Source organism: Phoenix dactylifera, unplaced genomic scaffold (assembly GCF_009389715.1).
Source record: "Phoenix dactylifera cultivar Barhee BC4 unplaced genomic scaffold, palm_55x_up_171113_PBpolish2nd_filt_p 000484F, whole genome shotgun sequence".
NCBI lineage: Eukaryota > Viridiplantae > Streptophyta > Magnoliopsida > Arecales > Arecaceae > Phoenix > Phoenix dactylifera.
The window spans coordinates 299985-327887 of record NW_024067905.1 but is presented as its reverse complement, the minus strand read 5'-3'; the positions used below and the strand labels follow the sequence as shown (position 1 = coordinate 327887).

At 43.3% G+C, this 27903-nt stretch overlaps 4 protein-coding genes across 4 annotated transcripts; 1 reads left to right on the top strand and 3 right to left on the bottom strand.

Moving 5' to 3' along the window:
• Positions 1-337: 337 nt before the first annotated feature.
• Positions 338-3035, bottom strand: LOC120106180 (receptor-like protein EIX1). The gene is made up of 2 exons (XM_039119078.1): positions 2102-3035; positions 338-1373 (listed from the first exon to the last, which is right to left on the bottom strand). The coding sequence occupies exons 1-2, from the start codon at positions 2945-2947 to the stop codon at positions 885-887; spliced, it is 1335 nt and encodes a 444-aa protein (XP_038975006.1). The 5' UTR covers positions 2948-3035; the 3' UTR covers positions 338-884.
• Positions 3036-9457: 6422 nt separating this feature from the next.
• Positions 9458-10774, top strand: LOC120106178. The gene has a single exon (XM_039119077.1). It carries the CDS (start codon positions 9458-9460, stop codon positions 10772-10774), a length of 1317 nt encoding a protein of 438 aa, XP_038975005.1.
• Positions 10775-24204: 13430 nt separating this feature from the next.
• On the bottom strand, positions 24205-25295 carry LOC120106184 (receptor-like protein EIX2). Its single transcript, XM_039119082.1, has one exon. The coding sequence runs from the start codon at positions 25014-25016 to the stop codon at positions 24279-24281; it is 738 nt and encodes a 245-aa protein (XP_038975010.1). The 5' UTR covers positions 25017-25295; the 3' UTR covers positions 24205-24278.
• An 870-nt stretch (positions 25296-26165) lies between these two features.
• Positions 26166-27047, bottom strand: LOC120106177 (receptor-like protein EIX1). Its single transcript, XM_039119076.1, has one exon. The coding sequence runs from the start codon at positions 27045-27047 to the stop codon at positions 26166-26168; it is 882 nt and encodes a 293-aa protein (XP_038975004.1).
• Positions 27048-27903: the final 856 nt, after the last annotated feature.

Below are 27903 nucleotides of genomic sequence, written 5' to 3'. Positions count from 1 at the left end.
GGAGTGGGCTTGCAATGGATGAAACATGATGTAACAATAGTAAAATAAAAGGGTAAGTAAAACATGGAAATGGGGGTATCAATTTGCATTTGTGTGGGCATTTTCATTTACAAGATGATAATTCACACCTGTTGTTCAAAATAATCTGACATAAAGAATCAACTCCATGACCTGTCCTTAAATCAATAAATTCATAATGAGAATGATGCTGAAAGCTATGAGATTTGTTTAACCTCAAAAGGTTGTTCCCAAAAATCTCAATGAGATAATTTTATACTACTTGATTTATTCTACAATAATAGACAAAGAAAAGAGAAATTTTCAAAACTTGCTTCATTCAAGATGCCAAATCAATGAGATAACCTATTTGTTTTATTTTGGAAGATGACCTATCATATGTGACAACTCACATAGTGTAACAGATGAAAAAGCTTGTGAGCTCATAGATCGAGCAAAGCTTGGAGATGGAGCCAACTTCATAACATATCAAGAATAAGCAAAGTTCTAATTCCTTAATTTGCTAACTAAATAAATTACGTGTAGTCTCCTGCGCCTATAAGTGCAATCTTCCGAGCTCAAACCATTTCAAATTCAAATAAGTTCATGCTTGATCTGCAGAGCACATTCACATGAGTTTAGTCCTCTAAGCTCAAATAATTTAAGCATGACATATGACTTGACCTTCAAACCATAATTAGCAATTCTCTCTTGATTAAGTTAGTGTGTTAGTTTGAACTTTGTTATTTTATTAGAGTAGTACAGGTATAGGGTTCCATGTGTGAAACTAGAGTTTGAGTACAAATAATTTATTTTGAATATTTTTACAAGCACTTTAAAAAAACAGAAAAAAGAAAAAAAGTTTATGTAGACCATATCATAAACAATCATGCTGCAGCATTGTGCTCTTTAAACCTATTGAATGTCACTACGAGGGCCACGTAAACCATATCATAAACTTGATCTATAAGTCGAAAATAGGCTTCTCTCCATTTTCTGTTGAATAATAATGGACCAAAAACGGCCCATAAACCGACTGCAAATCCTAGCCCCATGCTCATATACAACCACTCGATTTCAGATCCTTCTTCATCTCCTCCAACAACATTTGGATCTTGATTTGTCTCGTCATCATTGCACTTTTGAGCTAATGGGAACCCGCAAAGACCAGGATTACCAGCATAGATAGATGGGTCGGTGAAGGTCTGAAATTGATTACCTGATGGAACTCTTCCTGACAAGTTGTTATATGATAAGTTTAAGTGACTCAAAAAAGTTAGCGCAATCATGCTTGAAGGAATTCCACCATAAAAGTTGTTTCTTGATAAGTCAAGTGACTCCAACTGTTGCAATGCAACCGATCTTTTCAGTGATCTCTCCCGTCAGATGATTCCCAGACAAGTTTAAGCTCACTAGTCCAAGAAGGCTGGCCAGTTCTTCTGGTATTTTACCAGACAAGTTATTGTCTGAAAGGTCCATAGCGATCACAAGTGAAAGGATATTGGTATACTCAATGTCACTTCCTTTCATGGTTACTTGCAAATTTTCATTGTAAGGAGTATAACCTGAAATGTTTCTATTAGTCCCCTGTAACACTTTCATGGCAGTGAAGTTCCCAAAGCTCGAGGAATGGTTCCTAATAAATTGTTATTAGCAAGATCTAGGATTTGAAGAGCACTTAGTCTTGATAGATTAGGAGGAATATTTCCAATAAGCTTGTTTGATCGTAAGCGAAGGATACTCAAGGACAACAAACTTTCTCCTATCCCAGTAGGTATTGTGCCGATGAATGCATTATGTCCAAGATCAAGAGTACATAAATTCACACAACTCTTCAAGGATAATGGGAGTTCTCCTGATAGATTATTGTTATTCAAATGCAACGAGTCGAGATATGGTAATTGACAGATTGACGGAGGAATGCTTCCAGATAGATTGTTGCTCGAAAAATCCATGACCATGATTAAAAAAGAGTGGTTCCAGCAATTAGGGAGCTCACCCAACAAGTGATTTTTGAAAGATCAAGACCCCTAAAGTCGGGCTGACAAATAGACAAGGGAATTTTTACCACTTAAATTATTTGTGGAAAGGGAGAGAAATATCAAATTGGGCATACTTTTGCAATACCAGGATGAATCATTCCTGAAAATGAATTGTTTGATAAGTCTAGTTCCAGCATAGCAACAGAATAAAAATTTGGCAAAGGACCAGTGATTCCATTGTTGGAGATATTCAAGAAATTTATATGCTGGAAAAATGACCTCCAAAACCAATCTGGCAGAGTGCCTGAAATTCCATTGCTAGACAAGTCTAGATCGGAAATATTTTTTTGTGTCTGGAGCCATGAAGGGAATTGTGGTCCCAGCTTGCAAGAACCAATGCGTAACGCTTGAAGCTGGAAAGGGGGGATCCAATCAGACGTCAGATTCAGAATTAATTGGTTGTCTGACAAATCTAGATATTTCAATTTGGTGAAATTGGCAAAGTATTCTCCAGAGATGACACCCTCCAAAAAGTTCGAGCTGAGATATAATTCTTGAAGTGCTGACAGTCTTCCAATTGATGAAGAAAGGGGACCAGAAATTGAGTTGTCACTCAAATCGAGAGCTTTGAGCATTCTGAAGTCCCCCAACCAGCCCGGCAAATAACCGCTCAGCTGGGTATACCCCATCTCCAGAGTCTCTAAGCTGTTTTTGATGCATCCCGTAAACACATCATCAAGTTCATGCAAATTTTTGCTGATATTCATGAATGAAAATCCCAAATACTGCAGCTTGCAAAGACCCCCAAGTGCAGCCGGGATTTTACCTTCGAGAAACCGATTACCGGATAAAGCAAGAAACTCGAGCGAAGCTAGATTCTTAATTGCAGGCGGAATGATGCACCGAATATCATTGAAGCCTAGATCAAGGTACTCAAGGCTACTTATGTTGAACAACCAACCAGGCATCGTCGAATAATGTAATTCCCATAAAGATCAAGAACAGAGAGTGAAGTAAAATTCACATGTGGAAGAGAGAGCGGAATGGTGCTGATGTCACAATAGGATAAGCGTACCTCAGCAATAGAAGGGAGCATGTTTAGTGCTTGCAGCCAGTGGGCACCTTCTCTGAATTGCACACCCGTCATATTCAGATATTGTAGAGAAGAAAGATGAGAAATCCAGAGAGCATTATCAATACTGAATTCATGATCATCAGGAGCCATAAAGTAGGGAACATTATAGAGATCAAGATATTGGAGGCTCGATAGATTCCCAAGCTGGGGTGGGATCAGTCCACCCAAACCAGCATTGGAGAGGTTAAGATATTTGAGCTGACGGAATGAGCAAACGAATTCTGGGATGCGAAGTCCTCTGAAGTTGTTCATGCTCAAGTCAAGGTAATTCAGGTGCTTCAGACCAAGTAAGGAAGGCCTCAACTCACCTCCCAAAGACCACTGGTTGGGCTGTGGAAACAGATCGTCAATGTATGAGAAATATTGGTGTGGGTTGCGGAGGTCTAGGTTGACAACATGGCCAGTCCGGTTGTCACAAGCGACGCCTTCCCATGTGCAGCAGTCGTCACCGACCCAAGAAGATAGCCTGTTGGTGGGATCTTTGAGGCCTGCTTTGAACCCGAGAAGAGCATTCCTTTCAATCAGCATGCAGCCTGGGATTGAATCTCCATTGAGTTTTCTCACTTGAGAGCACAAAAAAGCAAAGAACAAAAGTAGAAGCTGGGTTCCTTTTAGATCCATGAATTTAGCTGCTGTGAGATGGAGTAGATGGATCTCCTTATATTTATTATCTGAAGTAGTTCTAAATACACCCCCCCTATTGCTCAGGACACCCCCAAAAATTAAAAAAAAATTAAATACTCTCTACACCCCCCCATTTTGCTAAGGACACCCCTAAAAAATTAAAAATTCCTAAATTACCCCCACCCTCCCCACCCCCCCACCGTCCCCACCCCGCCTCTGCCTCCTCCTCCTCCCCCTCCTCATCCTCCTCCTCCCCCCTCCCCCTCTTCCCGCCCACCTCTGCCTCCCCCTCATCCCTCTCCCCTCCTCCTCCGCCCCGCCCTCTGGCCTCCTCCTCCTCCCCCCTCCTCATCCTCCTCCTCCCCCTCCCCCTCTTCCCGCCCACCTCTGCCTCCCCCTCATCCCTCTCCCCTCCTCCTCCGCCCCGCCTCTGCTCTCCTCCTCCTCCCTCCTCCCTCCTCCTACTCCTCCACCCCTCTACCTCCGCCCCCATCCCCATCCCCTCTTACTCTGCATCCCCCTCCGCCTTCTCCCCCTTCTTTGCCTCCTCCTCCACCCCCTTCTCCTCCACCTCCCCCTCCTCCTCCTCCTCCTCCACCTCCCCTCCTCCAACTACCCCTCCCCCCTCCGCCGCCTCCTCCCCACCCTCCTACCCCTCCTCCCCTCCCCTCCGCCGAACAGAAGGATTCTGTTCGGTTGAGGGTTGCCGAACAGAAGCCTTCTGTTCGGCACTGGATCGCCGAACAGAAGTCTTCTGTTCGGCACCGTTCAGCCGAACAGAAGCATTTTGTTCGGCGATCCAGTGCCGAACGGAGCACGAAACGGAGGAGGAAGAGGGGGGGGGGTGTACTGAGAAAATTTCAAGGGCAATATGGTAATTACACTAAAGGTTAGTTTGGGTATTTTTTTTTTAATTTTTGGGGGGTGTCCTGAGCAATAGGGGGGTGTATTTAGAACTGCCCAGCAGATTCCATTGCCGTCCATGACCCGCCAATAAATTGACCTCTGAATTCGAATAAATTGCCGTCCATGACCCTCCAATAAATTGACCTCTGAATTCCAATAAATTGCCATCCATGACCCGCCAACAAGATCAAGCTTCTCTCCACACCACACATGGCTTGCAAACAGTCCATAGTCCGTGGGATATTTACGAAGACTCCTTTCCACACCACACAAAACTGGATGCACTCCATAATCCGTGGGATATTTACGAGGAATTCTCTCCACACCACATATGACTTCGGTGTGCTTGTTCGGTGGTCCAGAACTCGGACAAGTTGTACAAAACCAGTCTAAAGTCTTGAACGGCTGGAATAGGTGCAGTGCTTTCATGTCTAATAAGAGGAACCGGGATTTAATCCTACATCTATTATACATTGAAGAAGAAACTGATACGGGCGTAGAAACTGAAATCATCTCTTCAACTAGTTTATTTTTTTTTTGATGAAATCCTAAATTATTATAAATCTATTAGAATGAATCCAGTCCAAGATCCATGTGGTTATCGTAAACTATCCTTGAGCCCATCATAGTACGTCATTATGTGTTTAGTTCTATATCGAAACTATGCTGGGTTGCTTAAATAATATTTTTCTTCTTTGCTAGTCTTTTTGAATAAGGTCTTAGATTGTTACATCTAAAATTTTGAAACTATTAATAATGAATTTATAATAGTATTTAAGATATTATTTATTCAAAATTGGATTCTTAGTCTAACGAAAATGCTAAGATTTAAACAAAAGTAATTATGTTTGAGATATGATTGTGTCTAAAATTGGATCGTTAGACTTGCGAGGATACCAAGCTTAATCAAGGATAATTGTGTTTGCGATATGATTGTCTTTGAAATTGAATCCTTAGTTTGGCGAGAAACCATACAAGTACGTGTTCGATCTCATACCATTATGCGTTAGCAAGATATTGAATATTTTTATAGAGCCAAAAAGAACTCAAATAATACCTTTTTGGCAAGCTTTTTCTAGTAAGGTCCTTGTTTGTTGCATCTAATATCTTGAAGCCATTAATTTTTAATTTAAAACTAATTGATCTTTGAATGAAGCTAAGCTTTTACCAACTCTTACAAAATAGGGATAGAATGCAACTGTGATGGTAACTTACCCTTAGTATCATGTAATCTTGATGTCTAATTCCACCTCTCTCGCAATAGCTACAGCGCTTCCAGATGTGGCTTATATTAGTCCTTAATCAATTATACATATTGGAGAGATCTTGACACTTATGTATGACTTCTGAGTTCTTGGTTACCGGTTCAAAACTTGACAAACGGTACCAAAGCCAATTTTGTTGGAAATTTTGAAGCAAATTCGATTGCCGTCCACGACCCGCCAATAAATTGACCTCTGAAATCTACTTGGAAAGTTTTGTGGATGATTTCCCACCACACATGACTTCTGAGCAGTCCAAAGTCCGTGGGATGTTTACGAAGACTCGTTTTCCACGCCACACATGCCTTCTTGTAGTCAAAAGTCTGTGAGATATTTACGAAGACTTCTCTCCACACCACACATGACTTTGGTGTGCTAGTCCAGCGGTCCTGAACTCGGAAAATTTGTACCAAAACCAGACTAAAGCCATGAAGGGCTGGACTAGGTGCAGTGCTTCCACATCCAATGAGAGGAACCGTGTAAGTGAGTATTAATTTAATACTCATGTATAACTTCTGTGTTCTTGGTCACTGGTTCAAAACTTGATAAATGCTATCAAAGCCAACTCTGTTGGAAACTTTGAATTTTTTTTTATAAAAGATTAAAATTTCTAAAAAAAGAATTTTATTTCTTTTCTATTTTAGGCGATCCGGAGTTTTAAAAATATGATTTTAAATAGTCCACATTGGAATTGTAAAAGCAAGTGCTCTTGCATTTAAATAGTCCACATTGGAATTGTTAAATTTAAAATTTGAATTTCAATTTAAGATTCAAGTTTGATTTCAATTTGTAACGTGTGCATTATAGATCAAGTTTAGTTCTGTATTGAACTTCAGAACGTTATGTTGACTTCGATAAAGAACGTGCATGTACTGGCGGGCCTTTATGAGGTGGCAGCAATATCAAAGCTGTTGAGGCCTTTATGGGTGTCTTTAGCAATAACCCAGACCGAGCCTATAAAAAGGGTCCAGATTCAGGGGCTTAGGATCATTGGTTCTTGTGCTACTACTTAAAGCCTCACTCAATTTTTTCCCACTCCTTTCAATTTACTTTCCATAAGAAATAGAGGAAAAAGAAAAGGATATAGACTCGATCTCAAATAGCCGTACGGGCCATGGGCTTATTCATGGGCCATTTAAAGGATCCAGCAGACCTTGGCTTGTCTCGGGCCCTTTAGCAACTCTGCCCATTGTCTTCCTTGGTTGTCCAACCATTCTTTGGCGTGAAGGTGACGAAATGACATTGTAGGCCAGGTCGAATAGAGGTTTCTTTACGAACAAAGTTGGATTATCGTGCAAAACGGCTCTTTAGAGTGAGAAACTCTGAGGAGAGAGAAAGGTCTGTCTAACGGCTATCTTCACCGGTGGTCGGAGAGCTCTGCTGCTGCCCGGTGTTCGGCGGCGGAGATCAAGGCGGGCTTGCTTTGTTTGCCCTGGTTTGTGTGTTTTCCTTTCAGGAGTGCTAATGGGCCGGAAGAAGGGGAAGCAGCCGGTGGTGGGTCGACGGGCTCGGTAGGGGAGCAGGCGTCGGGGGCGTCGACGGTGGAAGGCAAGGATCCGACGGAGCTGCCTGCAGAGCCGATGAAGAGGACGTGGGCGCAGGTCGCAGCTCAAGAAAAAGGTACGATCGGGGGGGGGGGGGGGAAAGGGGAGCGACCCGTTGGCCGGGCATGGCCTGGATCGTGGGTTACTCACCGGCTGACGGAGACGGAGGTGGTGCGTTGAGCCATCACTTCTCGTCGTCTTCGAGCTCCCGGGGGAGCCCATCGAGGCGGCACGCCGGGAGTGGGATGGCCTAGCCGTGGTTGGCCGGAGCCTCGGTCGGCGGGTGCCGGTCGAGTGGGTGGCCAAGGATGTGGCCGCCCGGCTGAAGAATGCAGGCGAGTGGTGGCGGTTTCCCTCGCCGAGACCATTTCGCACTGCGGTTCGGTCGCCGGAGGGCCGGGACCGTGCCCTGTGGAGGGGCCCTGGGTGGTGGCGGGCAACTCTAGCCATGGAGCCGTGGTCGCCGGATTTCTACCCAGGGAAAATCCGGTGAAAAACGGTGGTGGTCTGCTCCGGCTTCCCGGGCTTCCTCCAGAATATGGTCGACTCGACCATCATGGATAATCGCGCCAAGGCAGGGCGGCCGTTGGCAGTGGACGGTGTCACAGAGGGACGCCGTGCCATAGGGGTTTGCGCGTGTCAAGGTGGCGATTAACGCCTCCGCTCCCCTCCTCCCTGGAATCCGGATACTCGGAGGACGAAGGCTCTCTGGCAGCCGTTCGTCTTCGAGAGTATCTCGGATTCTGCGTGCAGTGTGGTAGGATCGGCACCTCGAGCTAGGATGCCCATTTGGGGTTCCGGCGACGATGGGAGTGAGCCTACCGGGGGAGGAGGTCCCGGGCCGATCTATGGCCCGTGGTTGGTGACATCCCGCGCAGCCGGCAAGCCACGGGGGAGCAACGGAGCCCTCGGTGGGCCGCCAGCGCAAGGGGAAGGCGACGGAGCCCTCGCGTGGGCCGCCGACGCAAGCGGGGAAGGTGTCGGAGCCCTCCGGTGGGCTTCCCCCTTCTCGGCCCTCCTCGCCGGCGCCTCGCCTAGGCCTCCGGTGTCACCACCGGACCTAGAAGGTTGGCAAAAGCCGACCAAAGTGGCCCGTCGCCACTCCCCGCCGGTGGTGGTAGAGGCCCCGGCTTCCGGTGGGCAGAGAGGGGGCTCCCGAGTTGACACGGTCATGGGACGTGTTGACTCGGCAACAGGGGGAGTTCGAGCGAGTGGGCCGTGTGAGGTCCGGGCCGGCCAGTTGGTTCAGGCCGGGCCGGCTGCTGGTTGGGTGGGCCCGCACATGGACCAGTCCAAGAAGCGGCCCAGAAATGCTGGGCCGCTACTGGATGTGGCCCGTCAACCCGGTAAGGGGCGCGCGGGACCCATGGGAGACGGAACGCGACCGTGTGGTTCACGCGTGAATCGCGCGACGGGCTCCCAGGCCCGTCGCGCGGTGGAGAGCGCGTGGCCCAGTTTGGCTGGGCCACGCGTAGAGGCTCAGGGAAGGCCCCTGTGGACGGGGGCCTTCCACTGTTCATGGCCCACTTGGGGCCTGCTGTTGGGCCTGAGTCGCTGGCTTTGCTGGCGGGGCCCAGTGAGCTGGGTTCCAGTTTAGGGCCCAGGCCCTGGGGGTGGTTCCGCCGTCTGAGGTTCCTATTACTTTGGGCCCTCTAGAGGTGGAGGTGGGACAGGGGGTTGTGTCGCGAGTGGGCCCGATTTGGGCGATGCGACTATGGCTAGTGCACTCCCTGTTTGCGGAGACTGCCCTGCGAGGGACCCTCTGGCAGGGCGGGACGCGCCTGCATTCGTGGAGCCAGGGGTAGGGGACTCGAGTAGCCTTGAGGGGCGGTTAGTAGGTCCGCTGATCATTCGACGGTTGTTCAACGGGTGAAGGCGGCAGTTTACGAGTCGTGTCCGGGGCTAGCGTGATGAGGGTCTGCGAGACGACCCTGATCATGAGTTGATGATGGACCCTGCGGCCCAGAGGGTGGATGCACCTGTGGCCGACCTCTCGGATTTTTCCCCATGAGGATTCTTGCGTGGAATTGTAGAGGGGCGGCTAAGCCGGCCTTCATGTCTTCCTTTAGGCGGTTGGTTCAGATCCATAGTCCAGAGATCTGCCTTCTCTATGAAACACGACTATCCGGTAGTGGACTGGATCGTGTAGTACGCCGGTTTGAGGTCGACTGGGAGTCATATGTAGTTGAGTCCCAGGGGCTGTCCGGGGGTATTGTGGCTCTGTGGAAGCGGGGTGGGGCTACAGTCGATGTGTTCCATAACTGCTCCCAACAGGTCCTGATGATTATTTCGGCACCTAACGCCGCACCATGGGTCCTGAGTGGTGTGTATGCTAGCACTGACCATCGGACCAGGAGGGTCCTGTGGGATGAGCTCACCCACTTAATCGCTCAGGGTCTTCCAACGGCGATAGTGGGTGATTTTAATTGTATCTTGGAGGGGAGTGAGAAACGTGGAGGTAGGGCTTTTACTGACACTGTGGATAGGAGGGAGTTTCGAGACTTTCTCTCGCGAAACGGCCTAGTGGATCTAGGATTCTCTGGCCCGCAATTTACTTGGTGTAATAACCAGTCTGGCCAAGCCAGGGTGTGGGAGCGGCTCGATAGGGCTATTGCTTCCACTGACTGGCTTACCAGATTTCCGTCCTACAGGGTTAGTCATCTACCCCGGATTGCTTCGGACCACTGTCCTTTGTTGATTTCGACTGTATCTGGTTCTTCTCACCAGTGCCCCTTCCGCTTTGAGAAGGTTTGGTTGTCTCTCCCTCAATCCTGGGACATTGTCCGAGGAGCTTGGAGTCTGCCGGTTCGTGGTGACCCCATGCAGAGGGTTTCACGTAAATTGGAATTGACTAAGCGTCGGTTACGGCGTTGGAACCGTGAGGTAGTGGGGGATATCTTCAGGAGGTTGGAGGAGGTGGAGGCTGCGATTGCCGACCACCAAAGTAGAGAAGACCAGATGGGTGCGCTCCCCGAGGCCGATATGGTCAGCCTTCGGGGTCTCCTCGCCACTCACCACTCGATCTTGCGGCAACATGAGATCTTCTGGAGGCAAAAATCCAGAATTCAATGGGTCAGAGAGGGTGATCGAAACACTAGTTTCTTTCACCGCTCTACGATTATCAGGAGGCAGAGGAACATGATTCGATCCTTGCGGGATGAGCAGGGTCACCGGGTTGAAGGCGATTCGGCCATCACCCATATCCTGCTTGATTTCTTTCGCTCTCGTTGGACGGAGGATTGTGAGTCCGATCCTGCCGGTCAGCTCCCGAGGGCTGCTTCCCAAATCATACGACTGAGAACGCTATGTTGGTTCGTCCAGTGACGGAGGGGGAGGTGCGTGAGGCTATCTGGGCACTGGGTGCGGATAGGGCCCCTGGTCCAGATGGTTTCCCACCTTTCTTTTTCCGGAGATACTGGGGATCGTTCGGACTGCAGTGGTGGAAGCGGTCTTGTGTTTTTTCAATCAGGCAGGTATGCCCGACGATTGGAAAGCCACATTTGTCACGCTTATACCAAAGCGTCAGGACGCGGCCGAGCCGAGTCATTTTAGGCCGATCAGCTTGTGTAATACTTTATACAAAGTTGTGGCAAGAATACTGATGGATCGTATGAAGCCCCTCCTCTCCGGCATTATCTGTCAGGAGCAGGGTGCTTTTGTGAGGGGTCGGAGTATCTCCGATAACGTTATGGTGGCCCAGGAGATGATGTGGGATCTTCGACGGGCCTCGCAGCGGCGGAGTTTGATGGCCGTCAAGCTAGATATGGAACGAGCTTATGATAGAATCAGGTGGAGTTTTCTTAGGCTAGCTTTGGAGAGCCTGGGGTTCCATGAGACTTGGATTGGGTGGGTTCTGGGGTGTGTCCGGGGACCGAGGTTCTCTATCTTGGTCAACGGCTCTCCATCTCCTTTCTTCAGCTCTACTATGGGGCTTTCGGCAGGGATGCCCGTTATCTCCGTATCTGTTATCATTTGCTCTGATGTCTTGTCTCGGGCATTGCGGCTGCGTGCACCGCCGGTGAAGCTGGGGCCTATGTCCCAACTCCAGCCGCCCAGCCGATATCACATTTACTCTTTGCCGATGACTGCCTCCTCCTGACCCGGGCTCGCGTAGCGGACGCTCAGGCTATCAGGAGGGTTTTGGCTGCCTACTGCACGGTATCCGGTCAGAGAGTGAATGGCCAGAAATCCTCCATCTCCTTCAGCCCTAGCACATCACTCGGGGTTCGACGGGGGATTCAGAGGATTCTGGAGATGCCCGAGCAGGACGGGACCTGGACCTATCTGGGTGTTCCGATCTCGGGTAGGAGATTGCGAGTTTCTGAGTGCACCGGGCTGGTGCAGCGGGTTCAGAGTAGACTAGAGGGCTGGCGGGCAGCGTCCCTGTCTTTGATGGGCAGAGTCACGCTGATTCGATCTGTACTGGGCTCCATGCCCATCTATCTTATGGCAACTACGGTGGTGCCAAGGTCTGTTTTATTGAAGATTGAGCGACTTCTTCGGGGCTTCTTATGGGGCTCACATGGAGGGGGTCATGGGGTGCACATGGTGGCATGGGAGCGTATTTGCCTCCCCCTCAGGGAGGGTGGTCTAGAGGTGGTGTCTCTCCTGGAGAGACGAGAGCTACTTCTTGCCCAGCATGCTTCCCGTCTCATCCTGGAGCCGCAGGGGCTCTGGAGCCGGATTATGACTATCCGCTATGGGGGGGCAAGCCCGGAGGGCTGGGCCCGAGGAGGGCGGAGATGTTCCTTTCTATGGCGTGAGATAGCGACGTACGTGCCATTGGTGTCGAGTCACACCCGATGGCTGATAGGCGACGGACGTAGCGTCGATGTAGCTGTAGACCCATGGGTCGACGGCCTCCCGCTGCGGCTCTGGCCGACTATGGTTAGTGTCGAGGCTGGGGAGGGTCTACAGGTTTGTGATCTCATGACCCCGGGGGGGCTGGCTGGGATGAGATTCAGTTGGCCCGTTTGTTCGGGCAGCATTTGGCGGAGCGGGTCCACTCACTACCATTACCACGGAGTGGCGGACCAGATGTACGTGTGTGGGGTTCCTCGACCAGATCCAGGGTCAGGATGGGCGATCTCTCCCATATCCTTCGGCAGGATTACGAGCTTGGCCCTGATTTTGCCTGGATCTGGCGATTGGGGCTCCACCCGAGGGTTGCGTTGTTCCTCTAGAAGGTGGCTTGGGACCGTCTCCCTACGAGAGCTGTACTCGCAGGTCGAGGTGTGAGGATCCCATTGGTGTGTGGGACTTGTGGTGTGGCCGAGACGGTGGACCATCCCCTATTTCGGTGCACATGGGCTAGGGGCACTTGGCGGCTGGCAGGGGTCCCACCGGTGGTATGGCGATGTAGGGACCTGTTCTTACAGGCCATGCGTCAGGGATCGGAGTCCCTGGTGCTTCATCAAGAGGTTGTCCGAGCTACCTGCATTGCCTACCAGATCTGGTTGGCCAGGAATGCTCGCACCTTCAGCGAACGACGCATGTCGCGCGATTTGTTGTCGAGAGTGCCCGCGTTCAGGCGACAGAGCTGTGTTACACTATCCCTGTTGGAGGGACCTTGATAGCTCGGGACACCTGGGGTTCCCACTCTGCTTCGGCAGTCTTTCGTACGGTGTTTTTCACCTGGGAGCCTCCACCCCCGAGTTTCCTCAAGGTCAACTTTGATGGGTCTGTTTTGGATGGTGGTATGCGGGGAGGCGCGGGTTTTGTTATCCGGGGACCCATGTGCCAGGGTTGTGGCTGCCGGTGGCAGTCAGTTATTTGACACTTCAGTTCCGAGTGCGGAGCTGACAGCAGCCTGGGCAGGCCTTCGCCATGCCCGGTGTGTCTTACGGGCTAGGTCCATTATCCTGGAGGGTGACTCAGCCACCGTTGTCAGTTGGATCCAGGGGGGTCCAAGGCGTGGCGGTTGTGACCATCCCTTGCTCCGTGACATTTGGGTTATGGCGAGGGATGGATGGGCTTTCAAGCTAAGCATATTTACCGTGAAGGTAATGGAGCTGCGGATTGGGGTAGCTGCGTATGTAGCTTGTCACTCCGGAGGCACCTTATGGATTGGCGATGGGGAGTTGCCCTTGGCACTCCGAGGTATTCTATTTTTTGACTTTATTGGGTGTATCCGGTCCCGTCCGATCTGATCCACCCGCATTAGCCAAAAAAAAAAAAAATAGAGGTTTCTTTGGCATGAAGGTAACGAAACAACATTGTACGTGAGGTCGAATAGAGGTTGTTTGGCTTGAAAGAGTGGTACGAGTGCATGTGGAGGCATTTCTTGCCAATAAGGATAGTCTAGGACCACAAAACGACCTACATTTTGAGAGACAATCAACCAACCCTTGCATCATGAGTGTGAAATACTAAAAAGATGGACCTTAAAATAGAGAAGGAAGCAAGGCAAGTGGTATTGACGTTTCGGACAAGAGTCTACAATAGGAGATGTCCATTGAGTCAAGATGCTTTAGTGATGGAAGAAATTCGAAACCAACTTCGACCATATCCATATTTGGTAGAGGGATAAGTTTTGGTAGATATCCCTATATCGGATAAGTTATTCCACGAGATATATAAGTCTCTTTTTTATATTTATTTGGTTCGACAAAAGAGTGAGAGAATAAAAGAGTGCATCAATTTTTGTAATAATAAAGATTTTATTACAATCACAAAATTGCCCTCCAACCTTTTGGTGTAGTTAAAAAATGGGTAGGGATAAACTAGTAATTGAAGAGGGTAAATATCCTTTGTTCCATAGAATAATTTTATTCTATCAAAATGGTATAATGGAGCTATCCATTCTCTCCCTTTTTTTATTTTTGGCACTTAAAACTAATATAGCTATTTTTAGAATGTTTTTCTGTATTTGGCTAGATAACTCTTAATTTTGAGGGGGCAACTTATCATATCCACTAAATATTGTCTTAGTATATCCAAAGCAGCTTGACATGGTGTGATCTAATGGGGAAGAAGAAAGTAATTACTTCAACTCACTCAACTATTTTTTTAAAAAAAATAAAAAATATAAAATATGGTGAAAATAAGGCTTTGATCCTCTTTTATTTCATGAATAAATAACAAACTAGGTTACATAACTTCTATTTATATTAGTATAATCTGTTCTTCCACAATTCAAGTTGGATTCCACTAGTTAAGAGAGGACACATTTTTTCCAAAATAAATATGACTAGTTTAAATAATCTTAAAAACTAACATGTACAAGAGGTAGACCTCAACTTCTACATCAATTTTATCTGCAGTCGCTTTGCCTAATTTTTCTTGGTTTAGAAGATACATTTGTCAAAATATTTCAAACAATGAAATTTAACATTGATCTATCCACACACCACAACTTTAAAGAGGGTACTATGTTGTAGAGCTCGAAAAATTGTCTAATTAAATCGGACATTGTATGGGCATATTACGATCTCCGGAAGTTTGGTGTATAATTCGGCTTTCCAATATAGTAGATCTTCCTATTCAGTACTCTCAATAATGACTAGAGTGACCCACATAAAGTCTAGTAATCCTTCTGAATTATAGTATTTAGGTGTGCTCCCGCAATTTGGATTAGTTATTTATTGGTTGTGATGTCCTTTCCTATGCCCCACTCGGATTATGCTGTATCGTCCACAATAAAGATTTGGAAGTTCTAGCAATGAAGATGAGTGGCTATTGTTGGCAAGGTCCCTTTGGCAATGAATTTTTACGTTATAGTGAAGATGTGGCATTGAAGAGGAATGGAGCTATGGTGCAGAGATACACTCGATGCCCGGGTTGGGAGCGTACTAAGATATCATCATAGGTTGAGAAGCTTGTTATCCATCACCCCCCAGTACCCACATAACTATGCTTTAAGAGTAATCAGAGCACATATCATCAGCATTTATTGATCTCTTAAAATATTTCTTGATGGTAGCTGTAGGATCTATAAACATAAAAACACACTCATGATCTTCGAATTTTCAGCCATAAATCTAATATAATCTCAAGGACACAATTATTCATCACCCTTTTGTTAAATACAATTAGTTAATTGCAAATAGTGCTTAAGAAGAATGCACTATTCTAGCATTGTTAGCACAAAAAGAATTTCATGGCGCTTCAAAATGGAGTCACCAGCACTGAGTCATCAAACTGCCAACAAGACATCAAACATGACGAGCAATGCTACGATGACTCAGAAAAGCCACTCAAAACATATAAAATGAAAACTATCCGGTTCGGAAGCCACCGATCTTGCATCTTGGACATCATGAGATGCATCAACAATTAGGTTGAACAATATGATCAAATGAATAAATGTGCATATGCATGTTAAACTATCATTAACTTCCTTAAAAAAAAAAGACTAGGGGAGTGATGAGAGCTCACAAAGCCATCTTGCAGTGGCTGCTGTCCAGTTTTCAGATAAGGTTTACCATTTTTTCCCAACAAATTATCCATTACTTTTCAAAAAAACTTTACCAAGAAGATGACTAACAAAGCATGGAGCAATAGGTATCTTTTGTTTCGTACTTCCAATTATTTAATAATAGCAAGATATTATAAATAAAATTTAACTATTTAAAAATTGTAACTACAAGTATGTTTCTTGATTTTAATTGATTTGTTTCTTTAATTGTATTAATTTCAAATAGACATTAGTATATCTTTGCAGGAGTAGGCTTTTGTTATTTAGTTTTTTATTTAAATATGTATTCACTAGTTTTTTCTTCTTTTATTTTTTTCGAGGGGAATTCTTTTTTTAAAATTGAAAATTTTTTTTCGCCTTTACCAGGTTTTTCATCCATCTACTTTATGTTAATATATCTTTTGTCCTTAGCATTATTTTCGACTGATAGTTTTGATTTTTCATGTGCAGCATTTGTTTCATTATAAAAATGTTTCCTTTGGAGACATCAATGCTAGATATTTTAACTAATTATACGCGAGTAAATATTTTTTGTTTGATAATATATTTCAATATTCTCATAATAATTGTTTATGTCATTTTGTATTTTATATACAAAATGATGGAAGTACATACCAACTCATCTTTCGGGTTTCATATAGATTATCACAAAAAAAAAAAAACTAATAGACAATCAATATAGATGATATTGTTAAGACAAACACCGACAATTATGTTAAAATGATTGACATAAACTTTGAATAAGCTAGAACATACCAAACTAAAACCAGTTCTTGTTGTATTGACCTTAAATTATTGAGTTAAATAAAGCTGCAAATGGGCCAGGTTGATCCATGATCCAATCTGACCCATTTTAAAGGACACATAGGACCGGATCAAGTTTTAAAATTAGGCATATTTCTTTTTTGGAGCCCGGTTTGGATTTTCTAAATTTAGACTTGATTTGATCCGACCAATTTGAAATTTAGACAATTATGAGTGTCCAACCTATGACCCGACCTAATCCGACTCGAATCGGATAAATTATTTGGGCCCGCGAGCTATGGGGGTGCAGGCCTAGCCACCTAGCCTGGTGCTTAAGGAGTTAAGGGTCTCTCATGACCCTTTTTGTTTGATTTTCAAAAATTTGAATGTTTATGCTTGTGATTGTACTTTGATAATTGCTATCAGTACTTGATGGGAATCCTAAGTATATGTGCATTGTAAATGGTAAGCACTTATATTTTAAAATGAGAACCAGTAGTAGTTCCTTGTGATTATGATATGGAACTTTTTTTCTTCTTCAATATAGTCAATGCTTTTTATGCTATGCAGCTTTATATGCATCTGAATCGTATGGATTGCCCTTCTTATTATTTCCTGTTGAGCATGAACCCCATTTCTATCAGTGAAAGCCTCTTTATTTGGTGAAAGTGGGCATTAGTTTCGGCGGTAGATATCTGTGTCAGAGGTGGTTGTGTTAGACCAGTAAAAGCAGCAGGCCATGGGGCTTGGATGATGAGAAGCTAAAAAAATGAAGCCCATGTCTTTGAAATCCTCTCCCTTCTGTCTTGGCTACCATGCCCTTGCGCTAGAGCAATGCGAACAGCTTCTTCTCAAGCGGGGATTCAATAAGAGTGGATTCTGGGCATCTGAGAAAGACATTCGTACTGCCTCCCCATGATCCCTAGATTTTCTATCTTCAACTCTGTGAATAGGGGAATTTGCGGAGTAGAAGGTAGTAGCGGCGGTGATGGAGTTGTGCCGCCGCGAGAGAGACGCCGAGCTGGAGGGCTGGAAATGGTGCCGCCCACCCCAAGCTTGGTGAAGGGAGGGTAGTGAACAACGGTGGTGAGGAAGTCTCTATAAAAACCATGACTCCAGAACGGTGAGTATGGGGCCAGTTCGGAACGAGTCTCCAGTGATGTTCAAAGGTCGGCAGCGGTCGGGAGCCTTGGGTGAAGGCGTGTTTTTCCAACTGTTTGATGAAATGGCTGAATGAGGGACCGTGTGGATCATTTCACAAGTGAAGAGGGTTTTTCTCTCTCTAAGAGCTGTTTTGGCAACCTAATAAGATTGGGCAGGATTTTCTTCTCGAATCGTGGATTGGGCGACCCATTCAGTTATGGCCTATATCAACCTAATAAGATCTTTCGGTCCGCGCCAAATATACAACCTGTACTTGCACGGAGACACTGATGCTGACCGTTGGATCGCGTCATAAACAGATCTAAAAGCAATTCGAATTTCTGCAATCATTGCATGATCCAGCGATGCACAGATTCACGACTACTAGCCCCGGTCTGGTTCCTACCGCGCGCTCGTTGGATCCGCGACTTTTGTTGTGTGCGAAATTGAGCTAACACGCACAACTCTAAAAGCAATCCAAATTACTGCATTCATTATTTACACAGATTTCGAAGCGATTGTTGCACTATGGATTCACACGGAGAAAGTTGAATCCACTAAAGACACAACCCCCGTCTGGTCCCCACCACACACTCGTTGGACCCGTGACGTTTGTCCCGTTTCATCGCATGAGTGGCCCTAAATGGTCAAAAATTCGGTCATTTTTTAATGGAGAATTAGGGTTGGGTAAGGGGAGGGGGAGCTGCCTCTGGCTCTCCGTGAGTTAGTATTTTTTGACTTTATTGGGTGTATTCGTACACGTATTGTTTGAAAACCCGTTTTTAGCGCAAAAAAAAAAAAAAAAAAGGGTTGGGTAAGGTCATCCTGAAAGCCCTTTCCTTGGCTCCGGTGATGTCAGTGATGCATTTTGTTAATGGATCTAGTGTAGATGCTATATTGTCGAAATCGTTTCTCATCATGTGGTGGAATCAGGACTTGTAAGGATAAGGATCATGAGACAGGATAGGAAAGTTTAGAAAAAAACTAGCAAAGAATCAGGAAATGAGGTTAAAAAATAAGAAAGGACTTGATGGATCATCTTGAGTGAGGCAACCATGGTTTGACAATTATAGAAACAATTTTTAATTTATAAATAAAAAATTATAGGTATAAAATTTAATCTTTAACTCGGTGGGCACCTATGACATGAGCTCAACTAGATAAACCTTCAAAATAGATTTACCTAATAATATTGAAACTTTATAATAGATTTATAGTTATAATTAAACAGATTATTCTGTATCAATTAGTGGTTAACGTTACTATAGTTGAACCATGATAACATTGATTATTACTTTTCATTAATATAGTATGTATGGTTTTATGGATAAAAGATCAATGATGTAATAGTTTAGAAAATCTTGACAATATAATCAAGTTCCATACCGTGATTACTCTTGTTATCCAAGCAACATGAATCAAAATATATTGAAATGATATTAACTTTTATAAGAAATATATATGGGGTTATTTCACTATCAATTTTCAAAAAATGGACAAGTTAAACTGGTGCTAACCTATTTGGGCTTCCGAGAAAAAGCTATTGCTCAGTAGCATATAAATTACTATCAGTTTCTACTCGAGCAAGATGAATTATCGCCAGTTTAATGTATTGAACTATAATGATCAGATTCGATAAAAGCTACAAAACCAAGGCTTTTACAATGCCGACATCCAAATCAATAAACCTCTTTTTTAAAAAAAAAACTGTGGCCACTATTTATCAATTTAATACTTTTCAAGATTTATTTGTAAAGAATAATCAACTATTATTTACTATCATAAAAAATAGATAAGAGAAAGTGGTGTCTCGCACAGGACTGTTGCGCTTGTTTTGGTATTAACGTGGGACGAGGGAGATGAGGGAAGAGAACGCGATTGGTAGCGGCATTGTTATTTGTTTATGGAAATTCTAAAAATAAATTTATGAAGTAGAAGAACCAAGGGAAAAAGCGACGACACCGAGAGGAAAAGATATCTTGTTCCTCTGATGGCGATAGGATGAATTGGATGCCTTTCTCTTCCCGTCTCCTTCCATCGGACCTACTCTTCTTCCAAGAAACCCCCTCCTCTCTCTCTCATACACACATGCGCACGCACGCATGCAGTGTGCGGCCTTCAAGGGTATGTCCCTCCTCGCCCTCTTCGATTTATTTTATTCCGTTTTGTTTCTTGCCATGGATGGTAACACAACTTTCTCTTGCCGCATGCGCAGGCTTCAAGTGGCTCGAAGAGGTGGAGAAAACTCCAGAAACTCAAAGAGCTCACCAGCTTGAAATTTGAGGGGACGAGGCAGAACAAGATCTTGTATAAGAACCAACGAAGTTCATTTTAGAAGGTGAAGAAGTTTTCCTCTTTTTAATTTTAATAATTCTATTCTTTTTTTTTCTTAATTTTAATTTTGCGGCCAAAGAAGTGCAACCATATATGTAGTCTTCTTTTCATTGTAAATGACTCAGATCAATTTAGGAACAAACTATGGAATACTATCTTCCATTTTGTAGAGACCAAAATTGAATCTATGTTGCAATTTTTTCATGCCGTTTACAATGATAGTCAACCACCTCTAGTTCTTTTACTGTATCATTTTCAGTATTTTATCTCCTCTTATTTTTTTTAATTTTCGCCTCTTTCTTATTGCTTCTTCTCACCCGTTCTTGAAAATGTTGAAGTATAAGAATGGAAATACTTTAAGCTAGCCAACAATTTCTTGAAGTCATTGTGGCCTAAGCCATCCCAATCTAGCTCAAGAAATAATCAAGAAGGCAAATGTTCATTCTTTGTGCCAATGATTTAAGTCACTAAGTGCCCTTGACATGGGTTGCGTCGTGTTGGGGCCAGCACAACACATAGCATGCCATGCTGACACATGGCACTCACCAACATGCAATGGGCACAGGGCAAGTAAAAGTTTGATATATTAAGAGTTGTTAATGAATTAAAACAATATTTTAACTCACATCTCCCCATACAATAAAAAAATGTGGGCGTGTAGGCTCGATGATCGATGAATACTGTATAGGATGTTGCTTAAGGCAGGACATAGGGGTGTAGTTGAGCCAAGCTTGATCGAGTCTGTGTTCAATCAAGCTTGGCTTGATTTTACTTTTGAGCATTACCTTTGAAATGAGCCTGATTATTTTATTACTAGGTCGAGCTTAATTTCAACCAGAGCCTAGCATGAGCCTGATCAGCCAGCTTGATTCGAAAAATTTCCTAGCACCAAAAAGTTACTATTTTGACCCAACCTCAGAAATCTAGAACTTGTTCTTGTCTTGGAAAGTTGACCTTTATTTGATGGCTTTTTGAATTTTAAATTATTTAGAACTTGTTCCTAACCCCATTCTGGCACCTAGCGTGCAGGCTGGCACAGACTAAAACTAAGAACCTTGATACTTGATACTTGATGCATGTAAAGAAATTTGAGTCACGTTTGAACTTACCTTTGGATCCATATAATTAGTAGTTCTGGGAGGTTGTCTAACGCTTGGATGAGCATGAATTAGAATAGACAAAGTCACCTAAAATGATGGTATAAATAAGAGAATACTACTTTTCTCTTTTTGTGAATTCATCCGTATCTATACATTGTCTGAGTCTACAATGAAGTCCTTGCAAAGTAGAATGTAACTTAGTTTATCTAGTTTTATAGGTCAATTAATGTTGTTTGTAACTTAGTTTATCTAGTTTTTTAATTCTAGTGTTTTTTGAAAAGGGAAGTATCCAAGGATTCCGATCGAACGTTTGTTTCAATATTGTGGATATCTGATGCAATTTTCAAGGGATGTGGAGTATGTGGGCTTATTTTGCTTTTTTTTTTTGTGTGTGTGTATGTGCTAAGATGGGTGGATCCTACCAGATGAGTATGGATACACCTAATAAAATCAAAAAACAAAATATCTCAGAGTGCCAGGGGCAACTCTCCATTTCCAGCCCATAGGGTGCTAGCCGAGTAACTAGCTACATAAATAGCCACCCAATCCGCAGCCCCATTAACTTTACGGAAAACATACTTGGCCTGGAAGGCCTCTCCATCCTTCACCATTGCCTAGATATCTCGAAGCAAAGGGTCGACGCAACCATCACCCCTATGATCCCCCTATATCCAACTGATAACCGTGGCCGAGTCTCCCTTCGGGACGATGGAACTGGCCTGTAAAATGCACCAAACGTGACGAAGGCCCATCCAAGTAGCCCTCAGCTCCACACCCGGAATCGATATGTTTCTCTTTTCTTAGCTTCTACATAGTACCTTGTTTCTGTTGGTTGAGGTTAATAATTATAGATACATGCTCAGATTTGTTTAAAGCATTTCATCTTAATTCTCTTCTACTACGTGACAATGCCAAGCATACAAACCTCTCATTACCAAAGGTATTAATTTGGAGGTAATAGAAGATGCGCAGGTGTATGTTTAATTCCATATCGACAATGCACTGGATAGATCTTGGGTATCTATACAGGGTCAAGAAACTCAAATAACATCTTTTGGCTAGCCTTTTTGAATGAGGAACTGAGCTATTACGAATTGTATTAAACCCAACCTAACTCATGGCTTATGTGGACTAAGGAAATATTGCAGTATGGGCCCATTTAGGTTAACCACAAGCTGATCATAATGTTCATGATTGGATTTGAAATATTTGTGATTACATTTAAAAAGATATAGACCCTTAGCCAAACAAAGATATTAAGGCTCAAACAAGGAACTGTGTGAGGATCCATGCAACTGTATATGTAGTTCCACATCGGCTATGCAGTGGGTAGATCTTGGATACATATATAGGACTAAGGAATCTGAATAACACCTTCCAACTGGCCTTTTTTGAGTAAGGTCCTGGGTTGTTAAAGGAAGATTTTTAATTTTTCCCCTATAATCTAAGGGTCAAGTTTTTTCTTAAGAAAGTATAATTAAAGTTTGCTGCTTAACCTTATTTTTTTTTTTTGTTATTAGAGCATTTAAACCAATTTTATTGTCAAAGAAGTTTCCATATTTTTAAAAACAATAGTAGTTGCATTTTTTCCGTCCACCTTAATGTGAACCATAAGTTTCTTTTCTTTTCTTTACTTTTTTTTATAGAATTGTATATTATCAGGCCAAAATAAAAATTCAGCTAATATCCTTTTTCTTGATTTTATTGCCTTGGCTCTAGGTGGGAGAAAGAAGCTGATGAGATCACCATTACAAGATTATTTTTCAGCTGGCTTTGACCCCCATGAAGTGCTGAATTTTTTCCAGAATTTTGGAGATCACCATTACAAGATTATTTCGCTATACATCTATCAGGAAAGATAGAAAATCATTATCTTGGCCCAAAATAATGAAGCAGGCTCTGTATGGATATGAGCTGCTCAAGAATTCCCAAACTCACCCTTAAAAAGGGTAGGAAAATTTCTTTTTTATTTCTTGCATATTTTCATCAAGGAGCTAGGGGTTCATGGGGAGGCAATTGCCCATGGGAGTGGACTTAACTGGTAAAACTCTAGTTGACCCAAAAGTTGTTGAACTTTTGGCCAACTAAGATATTAACCCCTTCAGCTTTTTTTTTACTGTCCGTTGTGGAATTAACTTTTCATACCTGGCTTCCCAACAAATCAAAAGTTAGTTATAATCGAGCCTCTCATATTTTTTTCATCTTGGCAGGAAAATCAACCTACTTTGTTGTGGTATTGAAACTGCTAGACAAACACTAGGAGACACACCTGATCATCTTCTCCCATGCTACTGTGAACATGGAGTTCTCTCTTTTTTCCCATGTCTCTTAGCTACAATTTTAAGGGTGCATTAGCACCAAATTTTATTCTTAAATCAACAAATTCATAATGAGAATATTGATGCTGAAAGCTATGAGATTTGTTTAGCCTCAAAAGGTTGTCCCAAAAATCTCAATGGGATAATTTTATACTACTTGATTTATTCTACAATAATGGACAAAGAAAAGAGAAATTTTCAAAAGTTGCTTCATTCAACATGCGAAATCAATGAGATAACCTATCTATTTCATTTTATTTTTTGGAAGATGACCTATCATATGTGACAACTCACATAGTGTGACTGTAACAAATGAAAAGCTTGTGAGCTCATAGATTGAGCAAAGCTTTGAGATAGAGCCAACTTTATAACATATCAAGAATAAGCAAAGTTCTAATTCCTTAATTTGCAAACTAAATAAATTTGGTGTAGTCTCCTGCACCTATGTGTGCAATCTTCCGAGCTCAAACCATTTTAAACTCAAATAAGTTCATGTTTGGTCCGCAGAGCACATTCACATGAGTTTAGTCCTCTAAGCTCAAATAATTTATGCATGACATATGACTTGACCCTCAAACCATAATTAGCAATTCTCTCTTGATTAAGTAAGTGTGTTAGTTTGAACTTTGTTATTTTATTAGAGTAGTACAGGTACAAGGTTCCATGTGTAAAACTAGAGTTTGAGTACAGATAATTCATTTTGAACATTTTTACAAACACTTTAGAAAAACAGAAAAAAGAAAAAAAGTTTATGTAGACCATATCATAAACAATCATGCTGCAGCATTGTGCTCTTTAAACCTACTGAAAATCACTACTAGGGCCCCGTAAACAATATCATAAGCTTGATCTATAAGTCGAAAATAGGCTTCTCTCCATTTTCTGTTGAAAAATAATAGACCAAAAATATCCCATAAACCAACCGCGAATCCTAGCCCCATGCTCATATACAACCACTCGATTTCAGATCCTTCTTCATCGATGGCATTATCTTTTTGTTCATTCCCTCCAACAGCATTTGGACCTTGATTTGTCTCGTCATCTTTGCACTTTTGAGCTAATGGGAACCCACAAAGGCCAGGATTACCAGCGTAGATAGACAGATCAGTGAAGGTCTGAAACTGATTACCTGATGGAACTCTTCCTGACAGGTTGTTATATGATAAGTTCAAGCAACTCAAAAAAGTTAGAGCAATCATGCTTGAAGGAATTCCACCATAAAGGTTGTTTCTTGATAAGTCAAGTGACTCCAACTGTTGCAATGCACCGATCTTTTCTATGATCTCTCCTGTCAGATGATTTCCAAACAAGTTTAAGCTCACCAGTCCAAGAAGGTTGGCCAGTTCTTCTGGAATTTTACCAGACAAGTTATTGCCTGAAAGGTCCATAGCAATCACAAGTAAAAGGAATCTGGAAAACTCATTGTCACTTCCTTTCATGGTCACTTGCAAATTTTCATTGTAATAAGGATAACTTGAAATGTTTCTATTAGTCCCCTGTAACACTTTCATGGCAGTGAAGTTCCCAAAGCTCGAAGGAATGGTTCCTCATAAATTGTTATTAGCAAGATCTAGGATTTGAAGAGCACTTAGTCTTGATAGATTAGGAGGAATATTTCTAACAAGCTTGTTTGATCGTAAGCGAAGGATACTCAAGGATAACAAACTTTCTCCTATCCAAGTAGGTATTGTACCAATGAATCCATTATGTCCAAGATCAAGAGTTTCTAACTTCACACAACTCTTCAAGGATAATGGGAGTTCTCCTGATAGATTATTGTTACTCAAGTGCAACGAGTAAAGATATGGTAATTGATAGATTGACGGAGGAATGCTTCCGGATAGATTGTTGCTTGAAAAATCCATGACCATGATAGAGGAAGAGTGGTTCCAGCAATCAGGGAGCTCACCCAACAAGTGATTTTTTGAAAGATCAAGAACCCAAAAGTCAGGCTGACAAAGAGACAAGGGAATTTCACCGCTTAAATTATTTGTGGAAAGGGAGAGAGATATCAAATTGGGCATACTTTTGCCAATACCAGGATGAATCACTCCTAAAAATGAATTGTTTGATAAGTCTAGTGTGTACATAGTAGAAGAATAAAAATTTGGCAAAGGGCCAGTGATTCCATTGTGGGAGATATCCAAATAATTTATATGCTGGGAAAATGACTTCAAAAACCAATCTGGCAGAGTGCCTGAAATTTCATTGCTAGACAAGTCTAGATCGAAAATATTTTTTTGTGTCTGGAGCCATGCAGGGAATTGTGGTCCCAGCTTGCAAGAACCAATATGTAACCCTTGAAGCTGGAAAGGGCGGATCCAATCAGACGTCAGATTCAGAATTAATTGGTTGTCTGACAAATCTAGATATTTCAATTTGGTGAAATTGGCAAAGTATTCTCCAGAGATGACACCCTCCAAAAAGTTCGAGCTGAGAGATAATTCTTGAAGTGCTGACAGTCTTCCAATTGATGAAGAAAGAGGACCAGAAATTGAGTTATCACTCAAATCGAGAGCTTTGAGCATTTTGAAGTCCCCCAACCACTCCGGCAAATAACCGCTAAGCTGGGCGTCGCACATGTCCAGAGTCTGTAAGCTGTTCTTGATGCATCCAGAAAAAACTTCATCAAATTCATGCAATTTTTTGCTGATATTAATCTATGAAAATCCCAAATACTGCAGCTTGCAAAGACCCCCAAGTGCAGCCGGGATTTTACCTTCGAGAAAATGATTACTGGATAAAGCAAGAAACTCCAGCGAAGCTAGATTCTTAATTGCAGGCGGAATGATGCCCCAAATATCATTGTAGCGGAGATCAAGGTACTCAAGGCTACTTATGTTGAACAACCAACCAGGCATCGTCGAATTAATGACATTATGACGAAGATCAAGAACAGAAAGTGAAGTAAAATTCACATGTGGAAGAGAGAGCGGAATGGTGCTGATGCCACACAAGTATAAGCGTACCTCAACAATAGAAGGGAGCATGTTTAGTGCTTGCAGCCAGTGAGCACCTTCTCTGAATTTCGCATCCGTCATATTCAGATATCGTAGAGAAGAAAGATGAGAAATCCAGATAGCATTATCAATGCTGAATTCACGAACCATAGAGTAGGGTTCATTGTAGAGATCAAGATATTGGAGGCTCGATAGATTCCCAAGCTGGGGTGGGATCAGTCCACCCAAACCAGCATTGGAGAGGTTAAGATATTTGAGCTGACGGAATGAGCCCACGAATTCGGGGATGCGAAGTCCTCCAAAGTTGTTCATGCTCAAGTCAAGGTAATTCAGGTGCTTCAGACCAAGTAAGGAAGGCCTCAACTCACCTCCCAAGGACCACTTGTTGTAAAGAAGCAGATCGCCAGTGTCTGAGAATTGGTGTGGGTTTTGGAGGTCTAGCTTGACAACGTGGCCAGTCCGGTTGTCACAAGCGACGCCTTCCCATGTGCAGCAGTCGTCACCGACCCAAGAAGATAGCCTGTTGGTGGGACCTTTGAGGCCTGCTTTGAACCCAAGAAGAGCATTCCTTTCAATCAGCATGCAGCCTGGGATTGAATCTCCATTGAGTTTTCTCACTTGAGAGCACAGAAAAGCAAACAACAAAAGTAGAAGCTGGGCTCCTTTTAGATCCATGAATTTAGCTGCTGTGAGATGGAGTTGATGGATCTCCTTATATTTATTTATCTGAACCAGATTCCATTGCCTTCCATGACCCGCCAATAAATTGACCCCTGAATTCTATCTTGGAAAGTTAGTGGATGATTTCCACACCACACAAGACTTGCTGCAGGCAATAGTCCGTGGGATACTGAGGAAGGCTCTTTCCCCACCACACATGACTTCGGAGCAGTCCAAAGTCCGTGCGATATTTACGAGGACTTCTCTCCACACCACATATGACTTCGGTGTGCTTGTTCGGTGGTCCGGATCTCGGACAAGTTGTACCAAAACCAGTCTGAAGTCATGAATGGCTGCAATAGGTGCAGTGCTTCCCCGCCTAATGAGAGGAACCGTGTAAGTGAGTATTTAATCCTACAACTATTATATATTGAAGAAGATACTGATCCAGGCGAAGAAACTGAAATCATCTCTTCAACTAGTTTTTTTTTTTTTTGATGAAATCCTAAATCATTATAAATACTTTTAGAATGAATCCAGTCCAAGATCCATGTGGTTATCGTAAACTATCCTTGAGCCCATCATAGTATGTCATTATGTGTTTAGTTCTATATCAGATATATGATGGGGTGCTTAAATAACATTTTTTTTTTTTGCTAATCTTTTTGAATGAGGTTTTAGATCGTTACATCTAAAATTTTGAAACTATTAATAATGATTTTTTAATAATAGTATTTAAGATATTATTTATTTAAAATTGGACTCTTAGCCTAGCGAA